The sequence below is a fragment of the Lethenteron reissneri genome, chromosome 28 (assembly GCF_015708825.2).
Source record: "Lethenteron reissneri isolate LAM-NWPU_2019-01 chromosome 28, ASM1570882v1, whole genome shotgun sequence".
NCBI classification, from domain to species: Eukaryota; Metazoa; Chordata; class Hyperoartia; order Petromyzontiformes; family Petromyzontidae; genus Lethenteron; species Lethenteron reissneri.
Genome location: NC_083806.1, coordinates 6,688,166 through 6,713,167, shown reverse-complemented (window position 1 = coordinate 6,713,167; position 25,002 = coordinate 6,688,166). Strand labels below are relative to the sequence as shown.

Sequence of the window (25,002 nt, the reverse complement as noted above, 5' to 3'; positions counted from 1 at the left end):
ATAACCAAGAAGATGAATCCCTGCAGTCACGAAAGCTTTAAATCGAAATACCACTGTATGTTCACTGCAGCCTCGTGTCCGCTGTCGCTCCGTCGAACGTGGCCGTTGGCGGTCCATTCCTGTCGGCCTCTTGCCGCGCGGCGTTCAACAAGGGGCTTCCGCGCACTCGCAGCGATCCGTCGGCGCGCAGCTGACCGTCGCGCTTGCCACTCTTTCTCTCTCCCCCTCCCCCCCCGTGCCCGTCCGCCGCAGCGCCAAGCCGGCGCTGTGCCTGGAGCCCGACGGCGGCACGCTGCCCCTGTCGGGCGTCCCGCTGGGCAGCCCGGGCCACCGGCGCGAGCTGGAGCGCGTCGCCTCCTTCCTGCAGGGCGGCTCGCCGCACCTGCGCGGCCTCAACTCGGTGGAGCTGAGCTTCGCCGAGCTCACGGACGACGGGCTGCGCCTGCTGCTGCCGGGCCTCGCGGCGCTGCCCAACCTCGCCAGCCTGGCGCTCAACGGCAACCGGCTGACGCGCGCCGTGCTCCGCGACCTGGCTGAGTCGCTCAAGGAGCCGCGCTCCTTCCCGTCGCTCTCCTGGGTCGACCTGGGCAACAACGTGGACATCTTCTCGCTGCCACAGCCCATGCTGCTGGCGCTGCGCAAGCGCTGCCCCAAGCAGGGCAGCCTGCCCACCATCCACGAGGCGATGGAGGAGAAGGCGGCCGCGGCGGCAGTGGTGGTGGCGGCGGCCGCGGTGGCGGTGCAACGCGGCGGATGCGGTGGCGCAGAGGGGTCGCGGGGTCACGGCGTCGCCGCCGGTGCCGCCGCCTCCAACGGATGCTCCGGGACGACCCCGGCAGCGGCGATCGTGACGACGGCGGCGGTGACGGCGATCGCGACGACGGCGATCGCGACGACGGCGACGACGGCGGCGACGTCCACAGAGGAGCCGGCTTGGGGCGGAGGGTCTGAGGAGCAAGGGGAGCGCGGGACGGCGGTCAGATGACTCGTCGCTCCGGTGCGCTTTGCAGCTCCCGCAGCGAACGACGCGTTACTTTATGACCGATTCAAACGAGGCGACGTTTCAGGCCTCCTCCAAGCCGTCGCCGATCCCTTAAGCGTTGGATGAGAGATCATGCCTTGGCTTATGATGACGACCACGACGACATGCGTAGGTTACATCCAGATGGAGATGAAGGGGTCGTCGGGGGCAGTTGCCGTCGATGGCGTCGCACGCTGCGCCTCGTGCACAGCCGCCGCGTGACCTCCAGCGACCCCCTCCTGCCGCGTCAAACCTTCCGGCTTCCCGTCGCTTGTCCGTTGGTAGCCGACACGTTTGGGCGTCTCCCTGCGCAGGTGGCACATTGAGCAGCACTCGCCTCGGTCGCAATCAAGCAGAGCCGGTGGTGGATGTTCTCGCAGTGGACGAGCGCGCGCGGGCACACGTTCACGTTCACGCAAAACGCGCGACGGAGTGCAGCAGGAACGGCGTCTCACAAAGCGGCGCGGTGCGATTCGGCGCGCGTCACGCTTCGGAGAGGGCTCATTCTCACACCGACACCCGCCCCCCACCCTCACTACCCAGGTCTCCCCTGCGAAAGAGACTCTGTTCACCGAGACCTGGTTCTCACAGCTGGCACCTACGCTGCCAGCTGTGCCCGCTCGCGATGGGCCAATTGGTACGACACATGACTCACGGCTCAACATTGCGACGTGCGGCCCGCGATCCTTTCGACGATGTCAGAGATGTGCAATTCTCAATACCGGGCAGTTTGGAGAGGGCATGAGAGGATAAGTCTTCAGTGGATAGTAATTTTCCACATCGCTGGAGGTATTTGATTATTTAATGTTCTTGGTTTTTCCACTGCCCCCCCTCAACCAACCCCCCAGTTCCAATTGCACTACCGGCATCATGTCGCAAGACAGGGAGAATCCTTGTAGATATCTGCCGGCAGTAGTGTGCCCCACGTGTTAAAAGAACAGACTTTGTCTGGAAAAAATAACCCGGGGGGGGGGGGACACACTTTCCCCTGCACCCTTCTATGAGAGTGTTTTTACAATTATTTAAATTCTCCTAGCTGGAATTTAGCCAAAACCAAGAGCAAAACCAAATATGATGGTAGGGGTTTGTGTGTGTGTGTGTGCACTTGTGTTTTTTGGTTTATTACTGTTCGAGCCAAGACCCATCTTGCTCTGGGCAGCTGAGAACCTGGCCACTGAAACCCAAATTCGAACCCAGGACTCTCTCAGTGGTGCCGTCTGACCTCTGACCCCCTCCCACTCCCCCCCCCGGGGTCACTTCAATATTTTAATAGTTTATTTTGAAAGACCTATCATGTTCGAGATTTACAAGAACAGGAAGGACACTCGTCGCGGGTGACCTCGTGTGTGTCTGGGATCGTGGTTACGCGCGTACGTGGGGAAATTAACACCGGGGCGTTTTAAATAGGTCCGGATGTCGCCCTTCAGTATGCTTCAAGAATACCGTGTCTATATCGATTGTTCAATAGATGTTTTTTTGTGCAGCTTGTACAGAGATGCGTGTATATGTACGTAAGTAAATATATGTTCGTAAAAACATATACACGGCTTTAGACACTAAATAAATAAGATAAATATTATAGTAAATTATAAGATTATATTTAATGCTTGGTGAAGGCTTTCCCTCATCCTACTGTCATTGGCCTTTGGGGTTGTTTGACCATACTTCACCACGCTGGTCAGTGCGGAAGTGGGTGCAGGCCCAGGACCGGTTCAAATTTCGCTCGCCACTCATGTCAGACGGGCCAGGAATCGAACTTATGTCAGCGAGTTCATAGCCAAGTGTTTGCCAACCATTGCCATTCACCATTCAAATGTGTCCACATATTTGGTTACAAAACAAAGATACCCTGTATAGCCTCAACAGGCTGTTGGGCAAGTGCAATTAGTGGAACACATGATACGGCTGAAACAGCGTATTGCATGGTGGGGTGGGCAGCGCAACTCCCTCGTGTCGATGTTGACACATTACACCAGGGTAAGGCTGAGTCAACCTAGGGGAGGTCCAGGACCGGTTCAGATATTCATCACCATTGTTGGCCATGCGCTAACCACTACACTACCGCTGCCCACCAACAGCGTGCATGCACACAACGTGCAAAACGCACACACGCAAAAACAAGATCATTGAACGAGAGGACGAGAATAAAAATCATTTGGCCGAGAGATTGAAAAAGATATTAGAAAAACGAATTAGTTCTTAGTTTTTTTTTATGTATGAAAAAATTTTCATTATAGAACCCAGAATATAGAGTGTGGATTTCAAAAAGATGGAAAAGCAACAGTCGGCGGTGTAACACGTGCGACGTCATGCACCCTCGAAAAACTAGAGATCGAACGAGGGAGTCGGGGCCCACGGTTTTTATTTTTTAAATCGCAGATCTGAATGGTTTTGAAAGCATAAATGGAATTCTGCGAGACGCGTGAAGGCCGGGGACCCTTCGCAATTTGGCGCTCCGACCATTACTTCTGCCGAACCACTCGTATTCTTCAATCCGAATGATACGGCCATGACCTTCAAGAATCGCCGAAATGCGATTGCTGAATTGCTACGTTGGGTTGCGTCAATTGTTATCCGACTTGCCGGTGAGCTGAAACTTCAGTGCCAATTACAAGTTCAACGTTTGCGCGCGTGGCGATTTTGTTTGGTTACGTCGGGTGGTGGAGGGTGTTTTACGGCACAGTTGGCTTCAACGTTACATGGCCTGACCCAAAAATAGACTGTGTATCACAAAGATACAACGCAAGGGGCAGCTCCAATTCACTGCGTCTTGAAATCTCATTCTCCGCTTTGAAGGTTTTGATGCCAACCATGCCAAGAATGCCTCACCTGAGCACTGTAGTTACCTTTGTTTATTCTTATTATAACAATTGTTTACCCAAGAAAGCCTTACCAACTTTCAAGACTCTTTTATCAGGCGGCCTCTTCAAGTGTTCACAGTAGAGGGCGATGTTGCTTTGTGTAGTCCCAATTGAGAAATTTGTAGGTAATTTTTTTAGCATTGGGGAATGTTTGGCCGATACCAGGGTAAAAAAAAATGTTTTAGCTACGAAAGAAAAACCGGAGAACTCGGAGGAAAATCAACGCCGTAACACGAGGGAGAACATCCAAACTCCACACGGAGGTGCCCGAGGTCAGGAATCGAACCCAGGAGCGTCTTTCTGCGACGCACGAATGTTACCACCGTGCAAACCTCTCCCTCCGCCCGATGGAACGCGGCCCTTTTGTGCCAGCTGCGAATATTAGCCACCGTGCCATCACGCACAAGCGTGTTGGCACACGCGTGCTTACTTAACCGAATGTCAGTCTTTACGAAAGAATGCCCCCCCCCACCCTCCCTTTTAATCGTAAGCTGAGAACCAATTGTTTACAAGAGGCGCTATCTTACAACCCGCGAATGTAAGACGTTAACAAAATGTAATTACAGCGACAGCAGCAGACAGCGCGACACACAGCCTTGCTCTCAACAGAGAATGCGGGTGGGGGGTTTAAAACTTAAACAGGAGCGCGCCGTGTGCACGTCCGCCGGGAGCTGCTACCTCGGCGTGTAAGGGTCCGCACGCCGGACATTGTAATCCAGAGGTCACCGCTTCGATTCCATGGGTAATCCCACCTCTTCCCAAGACGTGTCTCGAAGTGTAGGCCAAGTACCCACCAAAGGTAGCTCTCCAGAGCTCCCTCTAACGAGGAGTTCACGTCCCCCAGTTAAACGGAATCAGAATGTGTATTTATACCGGAGGAATCCGATGAGCTATGGAGCTCTTCTTTCACAGATGTCCAGGTAGGAGAGAGGGTCGCAACGTTACGACAACAAACAGTGCGAAGACACGATATGAGTGCAAAGTGTCGGAAAGGTAAACAAATGACGAACACAACAAATCTTACGTTTCATCATTAGACCTCCTTTGCCAGTACCAAAATACAATAATAGGGTTTTCCCCTTTTTTCTGGCAACAAAACTGAAACCTTTTTACGAGGATGCATGTCTGCATTAACCACAATACTTGCAGTCAAATGCAAACAAACAAAAAAGGGGAAAAACCCTATTATTATTTTTGATTAAAAGCTTTCGTGACTGCAGGTATTTATATTCTTGGTTCTTTCGGTAAAGTCACGTAGAAGGGAAATAATAAAATAATATTAATTATATTTTTTATTTATATTCTTTTATTCTTTCCCTTTTACGTGACTGTACCGAAAGAACCAAGAATATGAACCCTATTATTATTAAATCTTATGTTTATTTTACCACGAAAAGCCCACTCGGCTATGAGCTTCTTTTTCGCAAACGACCTGGCCACAAATGATAGCTCAACCAAATGGCCTATCGCGTGGAAATGTTCCGGACGAATGCCGACGTGACGGTGGTAAGGGAGTGCCATCCCCAGGGGACTTCCGTTGCGAATGTTCCAAGGTGACGAGGGAGGAATGCGAGCCCCTCCTCGTACCGTTTTTCCACTGCCACACCCGAGCTTTGCCAGCGTGCGGCGCTCACTTCCGATGAGCGCAATTGGCTACGTACGGTGCGAAAGGAGTTCAACATACAGGTGGTTTTCCACTGGCTGTTTGTCGAGCCAGAACCAAACCGTGCTACGCTGACCTGACAAGACAGCTACATCTGGTCCGCGTGGCCAGGCAGGACCAGGCGCAAGTTTAATAATTTTCATCACACTTGGCGTCGGGCGCTTACGCTCAGACGCGTGACGTCAACGGCACGGTTCGGTTTCTGTGGTGGAAAAATACGTGGTGCTTGCTTCCTGAGCCGTGCCAAGGCTGGCACGGCATAGCCCCGGCACGATTCGGTTGTGAAGTGGAAAAGACACGCGTTCCTATATCCAACGAGCGCCGTACGACCATGAACTCCATGGTTGAGAAAATAAAAGTGATTTCCTTGCAAAAGGTTTCCGTTTGGTGTTTTTACCATCTTGACACACCTGTTTTATTTCCAGAAAGGGTCAAACATTCTGACGAGTCTTCTGTAAAAACACGGCGGATTGTTTTGTTTTGCCATGCGGCGCAAGTCAACCTCTTTGTAGTCGTGTCGAGACTTTTGTTTTGCTTGTGGAATGAAAGCCAACGATGACATCTGGGGAGGAGAGCCGTCAACTGTGGGCGACGTCCTAGAGCTGGGCTGGGGGGATATTCGATTACTCAACTAATCGCTCATTCCAAACCCATCATCAGTCCCGAGTGCTCGGCTAAAGAGAAGACACGAAAACAGCCCGGGAGGGTTGGGGGGGGAGTCTCACCTGTTGCCACGCGTGCCGCTGGACGGGAGGTGATGGGCGGCACTTAGTGACGTTATCGGCATCGCCGCGATGGGCCCGTGTCACGCTGCCCACTACTCGTACCTGTAAAGATAAGGGGGGGGGGGGGGGTGGTTTCCTGCCTTCGGGAGATGTATTAACTTGCCCCGAGTAAGAGACTGCAGAAAAAAAAACTAAATTATTTTAATCCTTTTTGTCGATTCATTGTCTTCTTAGCCCCAGCTCTACGGGCGCGCTCTGCCGTTTGACAGCGTGCATCGATGTAAGAAAAAAAAGTGTCGCATTTGGCTCCGTGACGATCCTCGCATTGCTTGCGCCCCCCCCTCCTCCCCCCGCCGTCTTTAACGTCCCGTCAACGTCCCGTCAACGTCCCACCAACGTTCTTGCGAGTCACGCTGCGGTCACGGAGAACAAACGCTGCACTCTTTGCCAGACGTCTAGTGGTGGTGGAAGATGCTTTATATGGGAAATAAAAGCATATTTTGTATTGCTCCTTGGTTCCGCGATCGCATTCATTTTTGCTCGCCTGCGGGAGAGGAAAGTTAAGACTCTGGATGCTCCAGTAGGTAGAACGAGCAAGATGCGTTTCTCGAGAATGTATGCGGTGGTGGGACAATGTTGGCGTTTGGCGGTGACCTGGAATTACAAAAGCAACGACGCAGCAGCCAGTGGTGGTTGCAAGGCGTAAGCATACCGAGCACATGGAGAGAGGGCCCAACAAAGGTCAAGGGGCACTGGATTCGTGAAATAAGGGTTGCGTCAGATAAAATCTCAGACACCCACCACGCACGTGAATTAGAACATTTGCACGTAATTAGAAACATTTACAAATTAAGATTCCTTGATCAAAATTTATTCTACGAAGGATTTTGACAAAACGCAAATTGTTCCACCATGAAGTAGTTGAAGCATTTTGTTTTTATTGTAATTAACAAAAATGACAAGTCAACAACAGCCCCAAAAATTAACAACAGGGGGCTTGTGATTACCCACACGGGGGTCAATCAATGGCACAAATGCTTCAACGAAGCCTCAAATAAACAACAATTTTTTTTTTTGCGATGCTGCACATGCCCAAACACTTACAAAAATCAACACATTCGTCATAAGACCGCTCTGGGGAAGGGCCCACTTGCCCCTGAAGACAAAGGAGGGCAAAGTCGTCCCGTCACACAGCAGCAAAACCCTCCCCCCCCTCTCGTGGGCTTAGCGAGCGCGCGCCAAATTTGTCGAGCTTCAGTTCGCCGATCCACCGCTGTGGCTCGGGACCTTTCGCTGTCGGCCGCGAGATCCCTCTACGCGTAATCGCCACTGCGCTGCTCGCGTTGACGCTGCTGCGAACCGTGGACCAACCCCGATTTTCCCACTTGCCATAGACCAGGGGTCGGCAACCTACGGCTCCGGAGCCGCATGCGGCTCTTTACGGGCTGCTTCTTGACGATATGTACGTATGTACAGTTGTACATAGATGCATTGCGGCTCTTGAAATACTGAATTTTGTACCGAATTGGAAAGAAATGGCTCTTCTTGTTATTTTGGTTGCCGACCCCTGCCATACTTTTCAGTTTGCGGTTTTGCCGATTGCGGCTATTTCCAAGATCGTAACCCCCCCGCCTCCCCCGCGATGGGCAAGGGTTTGCTGTATATTTGCTTTCAATTGTAGAAGTATCCAACACAAAAACGCAAAATGCTCTAATTTTGTAGACTATAGTAGGTTGGCAATGTAACAATTAACTCACCCGCTCATTTGACGGATTTCACTATGTAACACGAATTTTGTTCCTGGGTAGTAAGTGTTATTTTCTAATTGCTTATGCCTCAAAAGTATAGAAAATTTATATTACATACTCTTTGGTTCTTTCGGTAAAGTCACGTAGGTATAAAATAAAATAAAACAAATCACGACGTTTCGATCGCAACACAAGCAATCGTCATCAGGTGGAATAACCACAGCAAGAAAAAATTATGAAGTAGGCATTTTTTAGGAAGTAAAACTACACAAAATCTCCCCTGTAGCCCTAACGTCGTGGCTAGCAGACCTCAACATTCTGCTTCTGAACTGATCGCTGCCAACATCGGCAATGGGGAAAGAAAAACAATATTTTGCACGGTCAATTGGTCATTGGGGGGGGGGGGGAGACGGGTGCAAGTTTGACTCCTAGCTGTGGGCATCGTCACACTTCTTTCGACCGCCCATAGTCAGTATTGACTAAACACAAAAACACATTTGATTCACAAATATGTGGATGGACTGTGGTAGTGCAATAGGAATTTTTGTCCAAACCCTGCGAATTAAGTTTCCCGAGCAGTTTCTAAAAACTAGATTCGAAGCTTTCGTGACTGCAGGAATTACTCTTTGGTTCTTTCGGTAAAGTCACGTAGAAATAAATTAAGCTTTGAATCTAGTTCTAACCACCTCTACGGGGAGGATTTGCCGCGCTTGTTTGTTACACACTTTAACTTCTAATTTAGCAATCTTTGGAAGAACGTAATCAACCAGGCTATGCGTTAACTGTGTGTTAACAGACTCTGTGTTGCATTAATTTTACTAAATTTGCTTGTTTGTTTACAAGTCCAGTGCCTAGCTCCTCCGTCCGCTTTGGGCAGGCCGTGCTTGTTTGTTCCACACAACTCTCTCATTATTCTCTACCCCCCCCTGCTCTCTCTCTATTTAAGGCCTCAACACATAGGCGTTGTTTCTGTATGCCTATGTGTGCGTCTCTCTCCAGTCTCTGTGCGAGTCTCTCTCTCTGCTTGTGTGTCTGTCTGTGTGTCTCCGTGTCTGTTTTGTCTCTCTCAAATTTAGCAATTGTTGGAAGAACGTAATCAACCAGGTAGGGTGTTGACTGTTATGTTAGCCGACTCTCTGTGTTGTATTGCATTATATTTTGCGAAGTTTACTAGGTTTGTTTTCTCATTCATTCGTACCTGATGACGATTGCTTGTGTTGCAATCGAAACGTCACATTCTATTATTTAATTTCTTTCTCCGTGACTTTACCGAAAGAACCAAAGAGTAGTTTCTAAAAAACCTACTCGGCTGTTGTATTTTACCAGGTAAAGCCCACCGAGCTATCAGCTTTAATTCAGAGGCAACCTGGCTCATGGAATTGGCTTTATAGTCACATGTGGGAATTTACAGTTGCAGCCAAATAATCTAAACACATGTTCATTCTAAATTTAGAGGGTAAATCCAGAGAACCCGGCGGAGATGGACTGGCCCCGTTACTCCTCACTCCTCTTCCCGCTCCTCCCAGCGCACACCCTGCTCTTAGCGAACAGCATCCGTGAGAAACGTGTGACTTTCCATCAACCACTAACAAGTTCCATCGCTTCCCGTCTTCATCAAGAGGGAAAACGGGGGGGGACATTCAAAGCTATTTTCCAATTCCGCAGTCACGGGCTAAGCCACCCACATCTGGGGTCATTTCCCTCCGCTCTTCCGTCTCTGTCCGACTGCGTATGCCGCTCCGGTAATCTACCGCGATCCATTCTAATAACGTGGCCACCGGAGAATTAGCGCGGCTTGTTAAACAAATGCTTCCTCGTGGTTTTTTTTTTTTATGCCCAGGACATCCTTTACGTTGTCAGCGGAAATCCAATATTCTACGGGATTCCACCGACTCTTTGCACTGATAATCCCCAAGACCTGAGCACGAGCCTTCCCGCGTTATAATAACGTGCGATCCAGGGGTCTCGTTTAATCGCACGTTAATGCCGCAAAAAAACGAGCAACCGGGACATTATAAAGCTATCAAAAAACGCTTAGTCAAACACTCTTCACATTACGTTTTCGTGTGTGGAGTGTGAAATTTTCCACACGCCCCACACACCCATATTATCAGGTCAGCCAATTGGTGAACTCAAAACATCTCTTTATATGCATATATAGCCAACTAGCCCATGCAAAAGTTTTCAATAAATGTATTAACCTGATATGATTTTTAGTTTTACAATTTATAAGCTACGATCATAGACTTTACTCCAAAAATGTTGCATTTAATCCGCAAAAAAATAATTGTTGACTTGAATCTACTTCTTATACTTAAAGGCATACACCCATCAGAAACCGCTGAATTTCAAGATTCTGTAATTTGCTTATGAACTTAATCCTCTATCTTTTACCGTTTTGGAATTATTCAGATATGATCATAAAATGCGTATTCTTTCATTGAAAACCGCTTGAATCCGAAATCTCAAAAACAATAAAATATAGAATGGTTCTATTTTAACACCATCAAACGAAAAAAACCCGCAATCTTATATTTGAATGGTTTCTGAATGACACGCACAGACATCTCGATTTAAAGCTTTCGTGACTGCAGGGATCGAGATTTGGGGGCCTTAAAATGAAAAATCTCGGGATTTTCTGATGTGTTTCTGTTGTTCATGTCCTAAACGCAACCTCTGTACCAAATTTCAGCTTTCTACCTTGTTAGAAAGTAACTTATAGGTTTTTAAGACACAGATTAAGGTCTTTATTTATATAGATGATCATGTCTGTTCTTCCTCAGCGCACTGCGATCTCCAACAAGGCAACAAAATAATCTTAGTCCGTGTCTTCATTCAGACTGGCTAGTTTCGTCTCGTCATGGTCGTGCTTTCGTCTTTGGCCGAGCAGTCGTAGTCATCGTCGCCATAACTTCAACAGTTCCGTCCGCTCATAAGCGATCGTCGACTCAAAATAAAAACACAAACACCACCCCGTTGATGAATATTTCCATCGGTAGTTTTGTAAAAGAAAATTAACACTGCTGCCTCCCTGCCCCTCCGGTTTCCAAAACGCTACGAACATAAAAGCAACCTCCGAGAAACCGTTGGGCGTTGCTTTTACAGTTTCGTCGAAAAGGTTACGTGGCCTTAATCCCGCGGACAGGCATCCTGCGAGTTCTTCTTCCATATCTTCACCAGGCTGCCAGTGCCCTGGAAAAAAAAGTGAAATTATTGATTAAACGAGTGAAAAATATCCCCAGCGGTCCGACCAACATCAGCCAAGCCAATACATTGTACTCGATCACAGTAAATACTCAATACAAGTCATCGGACAACGTTGCCGTGGTGTAATGGTGAGCACACTGCACTTGTAACCCAGAGGTCGAGGGTGGGGGGGGGGAGGGATCCATCCTGCTGAAGGTAAAGGTGCAGCCCTGCAATAGCTTGCTTACAGAAGGCCCTCTGCTCTAAAGAGCCGCTCTTCTGGGTATTTGGTCTACTCTAGTATGCTGGGCCACACATCTTGACCAAAAAGTGGGAATATCCACATTTTACCCCACCACGCATCACTGTGGTGGTGAGTCAATCGGTGACCTCCGGACTGCAAGTCCAGCGTGCCGACCATTACACACCGACAGCTCCCCTTTCTCACGCCACACGCATTACATACTGTGTGCATCATAGTCAATTACTTATAATTAATGCAAATCACATGCAAATAGTAGCGGGAGCAAAGGTTTTTCATCTGACTCGCTCTTGAATACTACTCGTACATACAATTATATTGTGTGAAACAGTGAAGCAGATATTTATAATGAATGTGATGCCTCATTAACCTATCCAAGCGGGCAAGCTCCGCTGAACCATGACTCCCATTCAAAGGCTTTTCGAATTGAGGCAACACAGGGCATTTAAACAATGCACATGATTCACTCATAAGGCCAGCGATTCGATGATTTTCACGAATTGGGCGTCACAATTGGATTCCAGAATCTATCCTTTTGAGTCGCCTTTGACCATCTAATTTGTATTGTTCTCTATTATGTTCCATTCTCGGTTGTACAATGGAAGTTTTCCCAATTATTGGGCTGACATTAACTTTTTTTTTTACCTCCAAAAATCCGACTAAGATACGATATTTTTAATGATACTAAATTGTGTTATTTTTGTGTTTCGGGTTAATCCGAAAGTATCACGCAGACGGAAGTGACATCACTTAGACTAGGTCATTTCCGTGCTTTTCTCGGCAAAAGCTGTGTCACATGTAACGTTACACCACTGTTGTTGCCACCACTAACATAAAATTATTACGGAGCGCAAGTTATCCAAAATTAAAAGAAATCCGAACAAGACACCAAAATTGTCCTAAAAAAAAACGAAATCCAAACTATGTTTTTTTCCCCCATCCAAAACGAATTCCTTGCTTGCATGGTTTTGTTCAAGTCTCAATGTGACATCAGAAAGTCACATTTGAGGATTCTGGCAGACGTAAATAATCGACTCATGCGTGCCAATTCAACGATGCTCAGTGGGGTCATGACTGACGCCAGAAAGGCAGCTAATGGAGGGAATGCACCCAAGAGGACATGCACAATTGACCACATGTACCAAGAGTGAAATAACCGATATTTAATAGACGGGAATGTTGCACATTGTTAATCGTCCCAGCTATAACATGATATGCGCTGCATAGCACAACCGTGCAAGAGGACACGTCGTTAAATTAACCAAATCTGCTACGTCATAAGAAATTCCATCAAAAATTCATTTACAGATTTAATTATTTTGCTGGCATTAGCCACGCTAATGGTACTCCCCATCGTGTGGGGACTGCATATATATGGTTACCAGAGACCGAAATTGCAGCGGTGAGCAGCGGTGAGCAGTGGTGAACATACGACACTATATTGACGAGTCCTAATATGGGCAAAACCAGTCGATGGTTGTCCACCTCCAAATCACTGCTGCCCATCAGTGGGCCACATTGGTTCACATTTATTTGGATGCTGGCCTAAGACAAAAGGACAGGAATGCGCTTCTTCAGGTACTGCTGATGTTTTTGTTGTTTTTGTACAATGCACACAAGGCTGAGTGTGCTTTTCACACGTCTTTGTGCGTCCCCTGAAAAAGTCGGGAGAAAAAAACGTCAAAACACACACAGTTAGCACTGGCGATAGCAACCATTGGCAACAGGAACGCCGGGCCCCATTGAGGCAGTGCAGAGCTAAGTGTGAAGAGATGAAGACATCTCTCATCGCCCACGCCACACTCAACGTCGGGGGGGTCGGTCTCCCCGCTGTTCCGGCGATAAAACAATCGGAAGCCCTGCCGATCCTACCGTCCAGCAGGAAATGCCATTTGCCTTTGAATCGTCCTCCCCTCCAATCCAACCCTGACCCTGCTGCCCCGACTTTCACAAGTATACAATACGAATAGGATTGCCGCGCGGATTTATATGGCAGAGTCGAAATGTGACCGCGAATCTCAAGACGCTGTACTGAAACAGTGGGCAGAATTTATGTTATAGGCAAGTCAGCGATAGGTCCCCATGTGAGTCTATGAAATCCCGATGTGAGTATACAGGTCCCTGAGTCCATGGGTCACCATGCGAGTCTATGGGTCTCTGTACGAGTATATTGATTCCTGTGGGAGCATATGCGTCTGTATGTAATTATATGAGTTTTTAAGTCTATGAATCTCTACAGTATGGGTCCTATGTGAGTCTATGGGTCTCTATGCAAAGTTCTGGGTCCTATGTGAGTCTATGGGTCCTGTGTTAGCGTATACGTCTATATAAGTGTATATGCCTATGTATAATACAGTGTGGATTTAAATAAAAATTAGGATTTATATGGCTTCTAAATGTAATATCGGAAGAGCGTGTTCCAGATGCCTGCAGAAGCGCATCTGAAAGCGTGCGATGCAGTGACCGTCTTTGTGCAATGGCTAGCCAAATGCCGCTACTGCTGCGAGGATGACCGGAGTTCGTGTGATGGTTTATGCTCCTTGATGAGATCAGCAAAGTATTGAGGCTCATTTTGTGGCAGGGAGTTGACAGCATGGGTGGCTGGGGGAAGTGTTTTCCAGACGATGGGGGCAGTAGAGGAGAAAGGGACGATTACATTTATTGAGCCCGGGTTTTACTCATTCATGCTTGATGGGTTTCTTACAAATCATGACGAAATTCCTTACCAAGCACAAGAAACGCAATCAATCATCGGGATGCCAAACAGCATTCATCATCACTCCCAACCTAATTAAGTTTTTTCAATGCTTAAGAGGATGAAAATGATTTGTTTACGATATTCACTTTTGACAGTAATGAAATAAATCAATCGATCTCCGTTCTATATGCGCCACGTTAAAATAAAATACGGGGGTTGTTAATTTTCTTGGACCGTGACGCCGGCAAACATGGCCTAATCCTTTTAGAATACCATTGTTGTAATCCTTTATCGTCCACCGTGAAGTAGACATTTTTTAAAATTACTATTATACATCCGCAGTATTAACCAGGGCGGCCACCGGGCTCGAACCACAAACCTCTGCGACAAGAGGCAAACACGCTACCCCTCGGCCACGTCACCGTCCCGTCAACTCGGAACGTTGGAGGACCTCGGTATGAATCACAGGCGGCCGATACCTGGATTGGAACACAGGTTATCTCATCCTCCGTGCCACCTCTGACCTCTTGACCTCTCAGCCACCTGGCCAGTCATCACAAAAGAGTGTCAGCGTGAACTCAAATCCGCGCCGCTCCCACGAAAATGAAAAGAGATTCTCTCGGGGTGGGCGAAGCTGATGCGCTCACCCGCCATTGTCAGTTACGCGCCCGCCAGGGATAAATTATGAAGGCAGAAAAAAACATTACAAAAATACTCCTCATGTATTAATCATCACGAGAGGCCATGGGGATCGGTGGATAGAAGGGGGTTGTGGTGGGGGTGTAGGAAAAATAATTATTATAAGTGAAAAATCTGATAATTGGGTGAAGCGGCTATGGTGTGCATATCAGAGGGCTCTCTGATGATGTTGACTGCGAAAGCGAAACAAGGTGCGACAGCCTTCAAATCCCAAGGTCGGCGAGGTTTTTGTTGCGTTTTCTTTGTGCTCGTCTTTTTTTGTGTTTATTAAAAGCAGTGTGAAAAAGCAAATGCAGAACCGTTAATATTTTCCAGCCTCTCTCGTTTGCTCATTTTTCTGCTGCTGCTGCTGCTGCATCCGAGGCGTCGAGCTTCCTCTCCGGCCCAGCCATCCATGCTGCCCAGACTGCTCTCTCATCAAACTCTACTCCCCTCTACACTGCCCCCAGTCACATTGTCTCTCAATGGGAAGTTGCTTATTCTCTTCTGCTGCCCCCATCATCTGGAACACCCTTCCCCCCTCTGCCCCTGCTCAGGCTGTGTTCCCTTCACCCCCCCCCTCCCCCGCTTTGCCTATGACTCTCTATAAAACAAATGCCCTCAGTGCTCACGTGTCAGTACCCTGGACATGTGGCTGCATTCAGACGCTGCCTAAATCCAACACCGTAATTGTGTTTCACGGGGCTCCTGCGACTGCCAAGTTACCCTCAATCAGCCTCAACTACCCACCCACTCGCTCCACCACCACAACCCCTCCACCCCCAAGTGTGGGATGCGACCTTGTGTGGGAGGAGCCCGCTGCCTGCACGTCTCTAGGCACTCCGTACTGGTGATTATGTGCAATTAGAATGCGGAACTGAGTGAGCGGCTTAACACCGACCGCCATCGGGATTGTGTCACTAGCCAACGTGCTGGCATCTATCATCTTTTTTCCACTGGCAAATGTGAGCCGAGCCAGCGCAGGGCCCTCTGGTGGTTGTTGATGACCCACTTGACCTGTCAAGCCATGACCAAACTGCAACTTGCTGGACTCCCAAGACACCTGAACCTAGCGAGGTGCCAAGCAGGGCCAGGGAACGGTTGCTGACCGTTCGTTGCATGCGACGTCAGCGAGCGACATCGCGAGGACACGTCGTCACCGCGTAACCGACATGCGTCTAGACTCGTTCATTGTGAATTAAGTTAAAGGTACGACTTGGCTGCTGCAGTGTGAAAAACAACCTTAACAGGCACAGCCTTCCGGCATCGCCCAGTTGTGCAGTGGAAAAAGGGGTACTTAGTGCTTATAGAGCCACCACCACAGCACGAAAGCTCCAAAATTAAGATTGAACTTAGCCTTCAACTTCATGAGACAAAAAAAACCAACACAAAGTAACTGCCATTGGCTAAACACCCAAAAGATGAAAATTTACCTGCAAATCACTTGATTGGGATTACACTTAGCAACACCGCCCGCGACTGTAAAAACTGGGCAGGACCCTTGTGAAAATAAGTCTTAAGACTCGGGGGGGGGGGGGTTCCCTAAGTAAAACAGCGTATTAAATAAAAAACACAAGCACTGGAGTGGAACGGTTGTGCAGTGGTCTCTACACTGCACCACAAAACCCAGTGACCCAGGTTCCATTCCCGGTAACAGCTAACACCTCAGAGGCGAGCGTTACCTAAACTGATCCTGGGCCCCACAGCCATTTTCACCAACCCGCACTGACCAGCATGGTGAAGTATGGTCGAACAACTGCCCATGACCGACACGGCGTGGAAGAAGCACAACATAGGTGGAGACAGCCCGATTCCCATTTGAGCGCAAAGACAGCTTCCCCGTTTGCAGTCGCCAGCCACCCTTTTGTGTTTTGAAGAAACAATTCCTACAAGAGCGTTTTAACCAATTTGAAAGACAAATATCCCGTGTAACTGCAGCAGCTCGCAATCGTAAGGTTGCGAGTTCAAATCCTCAGCCCGCTGGTGTCCTGCCAGGTGTTGATAAAACACATCATCTCACATGACGGTTACAGTGGTTGTCCGACGCAAATAACACTTGCTGCCCATCACAACAATATGCATTTTCCAGAGCTGTACACAGGTGATGAACACCACCTTTTCATTTCGGCAGGGAAATCACTTTGATTTTTGGTTTTGAATTAAAAGAATAATCATCTTTAGGCGATAACATGCGGGGTCATACTTCATTCCAGAATCTCATTAAAATGTTACTTTTAAGGAATAAAATGAATAAATAATGATGTAACCCTGCATTGTTGATGCGTATTATTTCAAAGACTATTAATTACCGCTAAAGGGCATTTCATGAAATTCGGGTCACCTGTGCAATGGATCACAGCGTGCGTGCGAATACGGCAACAGGGAATGACGACGGCATTGAGGTTGGGCAATATTTAAAATCCGCGGATAAAACGAAACTTCAGTTCAACTACAAGCTGCCCGAAAAATAAATCGGCTGTGGGTTTCCCACGGATGCGCTGTATATAGCTCTACCCGTTTTTCTTGCTCGTAACGCGGCACAAAAGTTATTTCCTTGAATGCGGTTGGCGTAAATTCCAACGAGACGTGGCGGTGGCTGTGCTGCACATGGCCGACTGTAATCCAGCACTGTGGAGGGTTGGTGAATCACCGCAGATGGCAAATGATTCAGACTTGCTTCCCGTGCACATCGAGGTGCAACACCCTGGCTTGCCAGCAGAATGCAGTACAGGAAAGTGTGGACTGACAGTCTGTCCCTTCTGCATGGGATAGAGTGTTGCCCCCTCGCATGCATGGGCTTTCTCTGGGTGCTCTGGTTTCCACTCGCATGAAAAAACACTCACTAATTGGTTGAAACCATCTTAATATTTAGAGAACAGCAGAGCAATTGTTGGCACCGGCTCAAAACCTGGCAGCTCATGTCTTCTTTTCCTCAACGATTAAAAAATGTAAAATGTACGAACGATGCTATAACATTGACATATATTTTTTTATCTAGTTGTAAGAATTTGCTCTTAAACTTGTCGGTGAGCTGAAACGGTAATAAATGGGGTGTTAAAAATGTCTGTACACCACCTGACAATTTAACTTGTGTCCGGCTGGTGGAGGGTTCAACGACACGTTGGGTCGGATCACTAAGTGGCTTAGCCAACAAATCAATTGTGAATCGACAAATTGGCTACGCAAACGTGCATGTTACGTTGCACCGCGGTGTGTTGTTCGGCATGATGTCCGACGTTTCGCTCCACGTCCTGGAAGCTTCTTCGGGAAATGAAACCAGTTCATATCCTGAAGAAGCACCCAGCACGCAGATGTTAACCGTTGAGGCACAATCTGAAAAACCCATCGGAGAGCTGTACATCGCAACTGTGAAAACCTACGCAGCAGTTGTTACTCAATTCCTGGAAAATCCACATGCTCATTTACGATTCAAACAAAACATCTGTGCATTTGCACCAAAGTGCTTTGAAAATCATCTCAGTAAGCTATCAGCTTTAACTGTAGCCTTCCCTTTCATTGCCTGAACACATGCTTCATCATTACACTGGCTCGTGACTTATACATAATTTATATATATATGTATACAACAAATCGGGAGCTGTTCACTACTATAGACGTCCTATTTGTATCTTAGACTCATACCATGCCCAGTTAAGAACGCCAAACCCAGTGGGCACGTGATGGATCGGGCACGTCACAATTGCGCATGCCAAGACAAAACGTACAATGCACCATGGGAAATATCCACGATGCATGTATAGGGCGCTTGCTTTAATCCCTCAGCAATTTACAGTGCCTTAGATTGCATCCCATCCCAACCATTCCAAAAGCCTGTTGCAGTCGAGCCCAGGGGACCCTTCCCCGCTCGAGTGGCAGCTGTCCCTATGCAGCCCAAGATGTATGCAGCACCGGGCCTGCACCGGGCTTCCCTCAAAAGTAATTTGAGCAATTTAGCGAATTTAAACCGTAAAATGGCACACGCATGGCCTATTTTCGAATCACGTTACGGGATCATTTATGTCCACTGCGAAGCAGACGGCGCTTATCTTTCGGATGAAAACACCCGCAGTAATAACTAAGGCGACTACGGGGACCCAAACCGCGAACCTCTACAACGGGGGACCCTCTACATTACAGCGGTCCCCTTTCCCCAAGGATAATCAAGACATGCACTTAACAGTTCTCTTCACCCTCCTTCCCTCAACAAATTCTACTCTGTGGAAGATAACTTTTTCACGGACGGGGGGGGTGGGGTCATCATTGGGTCTTTCCCCCTTTTCAAAAGAAGCTCTCCAGCGACGTTTGTTTTTTACTCAGTTTGGCTACTAGGGGTTAGCAGCTTGTGGTCTTACCAAAACTGTGACTGAGACAAGTGCGCAGTGCGGGAAGGAGGCGCGGACGGAAGTGGAAAATAATAAAACAATGGGGGCGGGCCACGCGCAGACTCACCGCTCACCTATTGCTGCGCGGCCCGGATCCTAACAGCTCTACAACGACACGGAGCAGAAACACGCTACCCGGGTTTTTCAAGCGGACAGCAGGAGCGGGTTTCTTATTGGTCGCGGGTGACGTTTACAATTCACACATTCCATACGATGCGGCGGTGTGCGCCACTTACTTATGTAAATATTTGATTGCAGCGCGATGTTCATAAGCATGCTGCCTCGGCCTTCTTGTACCCGTTCTTGACTGTATAAATGTACGTGACATTGCATAGACGTACACTGTGTAAGCTGTATATCTAAAACTGTATGCGTACGTGTCCGTCACGAGCTTGCTATGTACTTGTCACCCTGCTACCCTGGACACCCTTACAAACAAGACATTCCATCTCGATAGAACATCCGATAAAATATTTTAATTTAAAAAACGTTTCATCATTGTCTGGAAAGAGGCAGTGGGGACAAAGCGTAGAGGAACAAGTCAAACCTGGGCTCCGACACAAGTGAAAGCATTTCAATGACGATGCCAACTTCCGTTGATTTTAAGATTCCGTAGCCAGACACATGCCCCGGTCTATACATCAATGCAGTAAGCAGAAACGTGCAGACAGGGCGTCAGTTTTGCCATGCTAAATAAACTAATATTTTTTACTCCGTAGGTTTGTGCGGTTGTGCCGCGCAACTCCCCGTTGTATTTTTCGGCTCGTACCCCGTGTTGTTCGGCCTGATGGCCGACGTTTCGCTCCACGTGCTCGGAGCTTCAGGGAACCGAGCTAAAGAAGTTCCCGGCACGTGGAGTCATTATTTCCTACACACCAAATAGATATTCGACTGCCAAAAAATATTTTTGTGCAAATCAGCCTATGGGACTCACGAAGCCATATTTTACAGCAACATCCATTTAGGCAGGGAAATTATTGACTGGTTTCAACCTCCTGGGTCTTATTGGCAGCGTTGGGCCTTGTGAATAACTGCTGCAGGTTTGATAAACATACGAAAGAACACTGTACAAAACACTATGAATGCCAACTGAGCTTAAACGTAGAAAAATTGTATACAACTCAGTGTACGATGTAGTAGAGGTTCATGCGTAAAGAATGATGTATAAGCATAGTAACGTACGGCCCTTTGTAAATCCACTGCTATATGATGGCCCTTCCATTCTATGTTGGTCATCGGGGTTATTTTGCCATATTTGACCACGCTCGTCAGTGGAGGTTGGTGCAGACGTTAATCAGGACCGGTTCTTAGATCGCTCGCCACTGATGAGAGCCGTGGCCGGGAATTGAATTAAGGTCGCCAGGTTAATAGCGCGGTGGGCTAACCACTCTGCCAGTGCTCCACCCCAAACAATAAATAATTAACAAGAGGATCCCTGTCTCCATGTAAAATGTATTTTTCTATCAACCCACGGACCTTTGGGACTACTCTCTCCAGCATAACTACAAATGGGATCCTTAACATCAAGGTGGCCCAGTGGCTCATAGATTCTGAGCCGGCACTGCTGAGAGCCCGAGTTCATACCTGGGTTTCAACCAGAGGTCGCAACCAGGTACCCGATACCCGATACCCGTACCCGATACCCGGTTACCCGTACCCGGCCGGGTACGGGTACCCATTTGCGACCCTGGATGCGGCCGGGTACGGGTACGGGTAAGGAATCAAAACCCGTTTGCGACCTCTGGTTTCAACCGCTCGTGGTTAAACCAGGTTCAAGTGTAGCCAGTTAATAATTAAAGCACCATCATACATGGTTCGTGAATAACTAAGTAGGGTGTTGTACAAGGAGAAGCCAAATTAACAAAGAAAGAAGATAGCTGAGAGAAGCATAACAAAGGGCAAGTAAATGTCTCCGAATAACGAACAACACTGCTCTCAGCCGCGTTACCTACGGCTGCCCAAAATAACCGTTACAATAAATTAAGTTTTCACTTACTTGGGCCAATTCGAGCTCCGATATAACAAATAATAGCCGATTAATCAACACTCGACGGACACACCGTCCGGGGCATACATAGTGTGAATAAAAAAAGTCTACGAAAGTAACCCGAGGACTAGTTCTGCGACATCCTCTTCAGCAGGGGAGCGTTCTCCGCTGCTCGAGCTCCGAACGGAAAATTCCTCACCCATTTGACGTGTTGTCGAGCGCGGGATAAGTAATTAAAAGAGAAAAAAAAAGCATAAAAATAAATCATCCTGCCACTTGCAGAGACCTTGAAGGAGCCCCAGGACTTCCAAGACAGACGTGCGTAATTCCTGTATCCGCCGCACACCTATTAGTCGTGCAAAGGGGGTGTTAATTAAATGCGGATATCAGCTAAGGCCTCAGAAGACCACTGTGAATTATAACTAATTTAAACGCCTCCCCACCGCCACAAACTAAATAGGTGATTACGATTCCTGTCCGGCCGCAATGAGTCTTTCACAGCTAGCAGTGCACCTCTTTGTGTGATGGAATGAACTGCACAGCGTGGGAAGCCTTCATCAAGCATGCGAATGGACAGACAAAAGTGCTGCCAATTTAAGTTAAAAGCGTGTCTTTGAAATATACTCGAAAGCAAACCGGGTGCCAATTTGACGGTGGTAAAGGCGCAACCCTGAAATTTCTAGGGTCACGTCACTGCTGCCCAAAGGGCCTAGACAAAGTTTTAGACAGCTCCCCTCTAAATAATCTTTGGCCTACTCTTCCACGTTGGCCAAATGTCTGGGAGTAGGTGGGAGTGCCCACACTTTACCCCACCACGCGCGACCCACCAATCGACTGTGGTGCAACAGGCGCGCCGGGAGATGGAACCAGTGATCTCCGGTTTGCTGATCGACTAACTAGCTGCCAATTTAATGAAATTAACAAAAAAATAGAAGCAGTCCTTTGTCACCTGTTTGGCCACAGTCACAATCATACCTGCGTGCGAAGTGGGGGGTTGGTGGGGATAAAAGGGGGATTTGCCTTGCCCCCCCACCCCCCACTACGGAAACACATCGCCCGCTCCCCCCCCCCACCGAAATTGCAGCCTCCACGGCAAATTGTCTCCAACGCTTCTTGCCAAGTGTAGTGTCGGGGGGAATTCTCATTATGTTGACGAGTCACCTGCCAGCGCTAGCATTTGCGGCTATTGACCGGCAAAAGTCTCCTCCACGGGCGCCGTCTCTCTCCGCTGTGGAACAGATGGCCGCTGCTCCCCCCGCTGCCGCCGCCAGTATGGTGGGCCGTCTAACGAGCCGCAAGTGACCGACGCTACCCCGGGGAGAGCCGTCCCCCCCCTGCTCTCATTCACAGGCGGGACATCAACGACTTCATCTAGCCAAGTCTTTCTTTTCTTTCGTATTTACATATGTACGAACTTCTTTTGCACCGTATGTAGTCAACCGTGCTGATCAGAGGTGCGACAACTACAATTTCACATTGAGGTGGTCAACTCGGATAACCGAGTCAGGAGCAGTGGAGTATCGCTGTGATGTTTTTCTTCATATTTGTGGATCGGGCCATTGCGTCGTTATTCGTTGTATGATCTGTTCTGGTTGGCCAGAGTCGCACACTGGAGAGTTTTTCGTTTTCCATTTGTGTGGAAGCGGTTTAGGGTGGACCATCGAGCTAAATAATGGCTGCTCAAAAGCCCAAGTGGAATTCCTGCCTCAAATGAGCATCGACGCAGTGCTCAGATTCCACATTCTTATAGCAGGGGGGACGAGTTTATCCATAAGACAATCGGTGTTGACTTGCTCACAAAGTGGTAGTTGTTTTATCGACCCCCCCCCCCCCCACCCAAGGATGATGGGCTGAATTAATCGCCCCCAAACTGAATGTGAGCTCGCAACCTTCCAATTGCGAGCCGCTCGCTCAACCGCTGAGCCAGTGCTCGTTACGAGTACGCGCCACGTCGGCGAGATAGTGATAATCGAAAATCCTGACGACCCACAGAATATCTCCACTGGTCCACAGAGAGTAGAATTTGCTGAGGGAAGGCGGATGAAGAGAAATGTTAAGTGCACGTCATGGTCATCCGTGGGGAAAGGATGAACGTGGATAGTCACGAGCATCAATGAAGCCAAGGTCAAACAAAACATGCGGATCTAGTTTTTCAAAAACACCCCATCAACGATCTTTCTTATCGTGGGATAAAGGATGCTCTCATCGAAGATCCTTTAGATTCATTGAGCGGTTCATTGATGAAAGATGCGATGCAAGTGCGATTTCTTACTATTATTCACACCTCATTCGTGGGCTAAATTATACGTTACTATGGGCAGGAACCATGGACGACGCACCGATAACTTCCCACGTCATCCGTCCCGACTCGTGACGAAGAATTGGAATGCTGCAACCAACCATTCCAGGGGAGAGGGAGGCCACGCCGCCCCCCCCCCACCGCTTCACTCATCTCCCACCCACCACCCCTACCCCCAGATCCCTTCCCCAGCGCCATCCGTTTGGTAATGCATACGTCACATATTCGACTCGTTACTGGGCACCGAGGTACAGGCGGGGGATGTGAAAAGATCGGTACGTGTGAACATCTATATAGAAACCAAAAAAATCCAGTGACAACGTACACAAACAAGTTGCTGGACAAACTTGAAGCTTTATACAGCACGCGGAAAACGCTCGTCCACACTCGGGAAGTGAGCAAATAAAACGAGAGCGAGATTAACGAGGCATCGCTGCGTGTGAAAAGGTCAGTTTTGTGATCATCTTGTAGTGGCGGGGTCACCGCATGCAAATACCGCACTGGAGTACGGGCGGTTCATCGGTCAGGATGGATACGCGACGTTCTACCGTGCTACGTAACAACAACAAAAACCCTCCCAGCCCCCTGCACGTGTTTTTTTTTTATATTATTAACACATTGGGGAAAACTCATTTAACACGGAGAGAAATCAGTTGAGAAAAGGTCACAAATGCACAAAACAACTGAAGGGGGAATTGCATGGCGAGGGGGGAAAAAAAAAAAGGAAAAACAATCAAGTGGATAAATAATAGCTGTTTACGAAAATGTCACGGCAGTCGTGCCCGTGCCATAACTCAACGTTCGCTGCTGCGGTTTCTAAACGAGCATCATTTCCTACCGGAAGGTTCCGGGAATGGGGGGGGGGAACGTGGGTCGGGGCCATTATTGACACGGATCCACGGAGGGAGGGAGGGTGGCAGGAAGTGCGTTATGTCGATGCATCATCACACAAGCCGATGTCAACAACAACGCACTCTCTCGATAATGCCGGTCCGCTCTCTGCAGAGCTGGAAGGATGTGTCGATTCAGATGTAATGTCGGTATAGGCGCAGCCCTGCAACTGCTTCGTCACGCCGCTGCTGGTTCCTGACCCCGCGAGGGCAGAGCGTGGAGGTCGTCGAGTGTCTACTGCGCGCGTAGCAGTTGCAGGAGATACCGGTGGGGAAACAACAGCGGTGCCCCAATGACACAAGACTAGGTGTGTCAGAAGAATAAGATGACCATTTTTTGTCATCTCACTTGGATTTTATAAATGGAAATGAGAGGAGGAGGTCAACAAAAATCATTTCTGACCAAGGCCCCCGAGTGGGCAAGCGCCACCGCAAGCGACGACAACAATACGAGTCTGATTTCACGTTAGCGGTCTCCGGTGGCTATTTGACGCTTACGAACTTGGCACGACCAAGCGAGTTGGCGAGGATTTTTATTTCCCCCCCAATTCATTCCCTACTCTCGTTTTATTTTTTGTATTTTATCGTCACCGTGGATGTAG

At 48.4% G+C, this 25,002-nt stretch overlaps 2 protein-coding genes across 4 annotated transcripts in view; one reads left to right on the top strand and one right to left on the bottom strand.

Moving 5' to 3' along the window:
* The window catches only part of LOC133348884 (leucine-rich repeat-containing protein 75A-like), an 83,978-nt gene extending 77,198 nt beyond the window's left edge, over positions 1-6,780 (top strand). For both annotated transcript variants that reach the window (XM_061561966.1, XM_061561965.1), the window contains one exon: positions 253-6,780. In XM_061561966.1, the coding sequence (XP_061417950.1) occupies positions 253-985 (733 nt within the window). In that variant the 3' untranslated portion in view covers positions 986-6,780. The remainder of the gene's footprint in view (positions 1-252) is intronic.
* A 2,063-nt stretch (positions 6,781-8,843) lies between these two features.
* Positions 8,844-25,002, bottom strand: part of FKBP6 (FKBP prolyl isomerase family member 6 (inactive)) — a 37,736-nt gene continuing 21,577 nt past the window's right edge. The window contains exon 13 of one of the 2 annotated variants that reach the window (XM_061561972.1): positions 8,844-11,210. In XM_061561972.1, the coding sequence (XP_061417956.1) occupies positions 11,148-11,210 (63 nt within the window). In that variant the 3' untranslated portion in view covers positions 8,844-11,147. Of the gene's footprint in view, positions 11,211-24,618; positions 24,639-25,002 lie in introns of those variants that run through there. The other variant, XM_061561973.1, reaches the window with a different exon arrangement.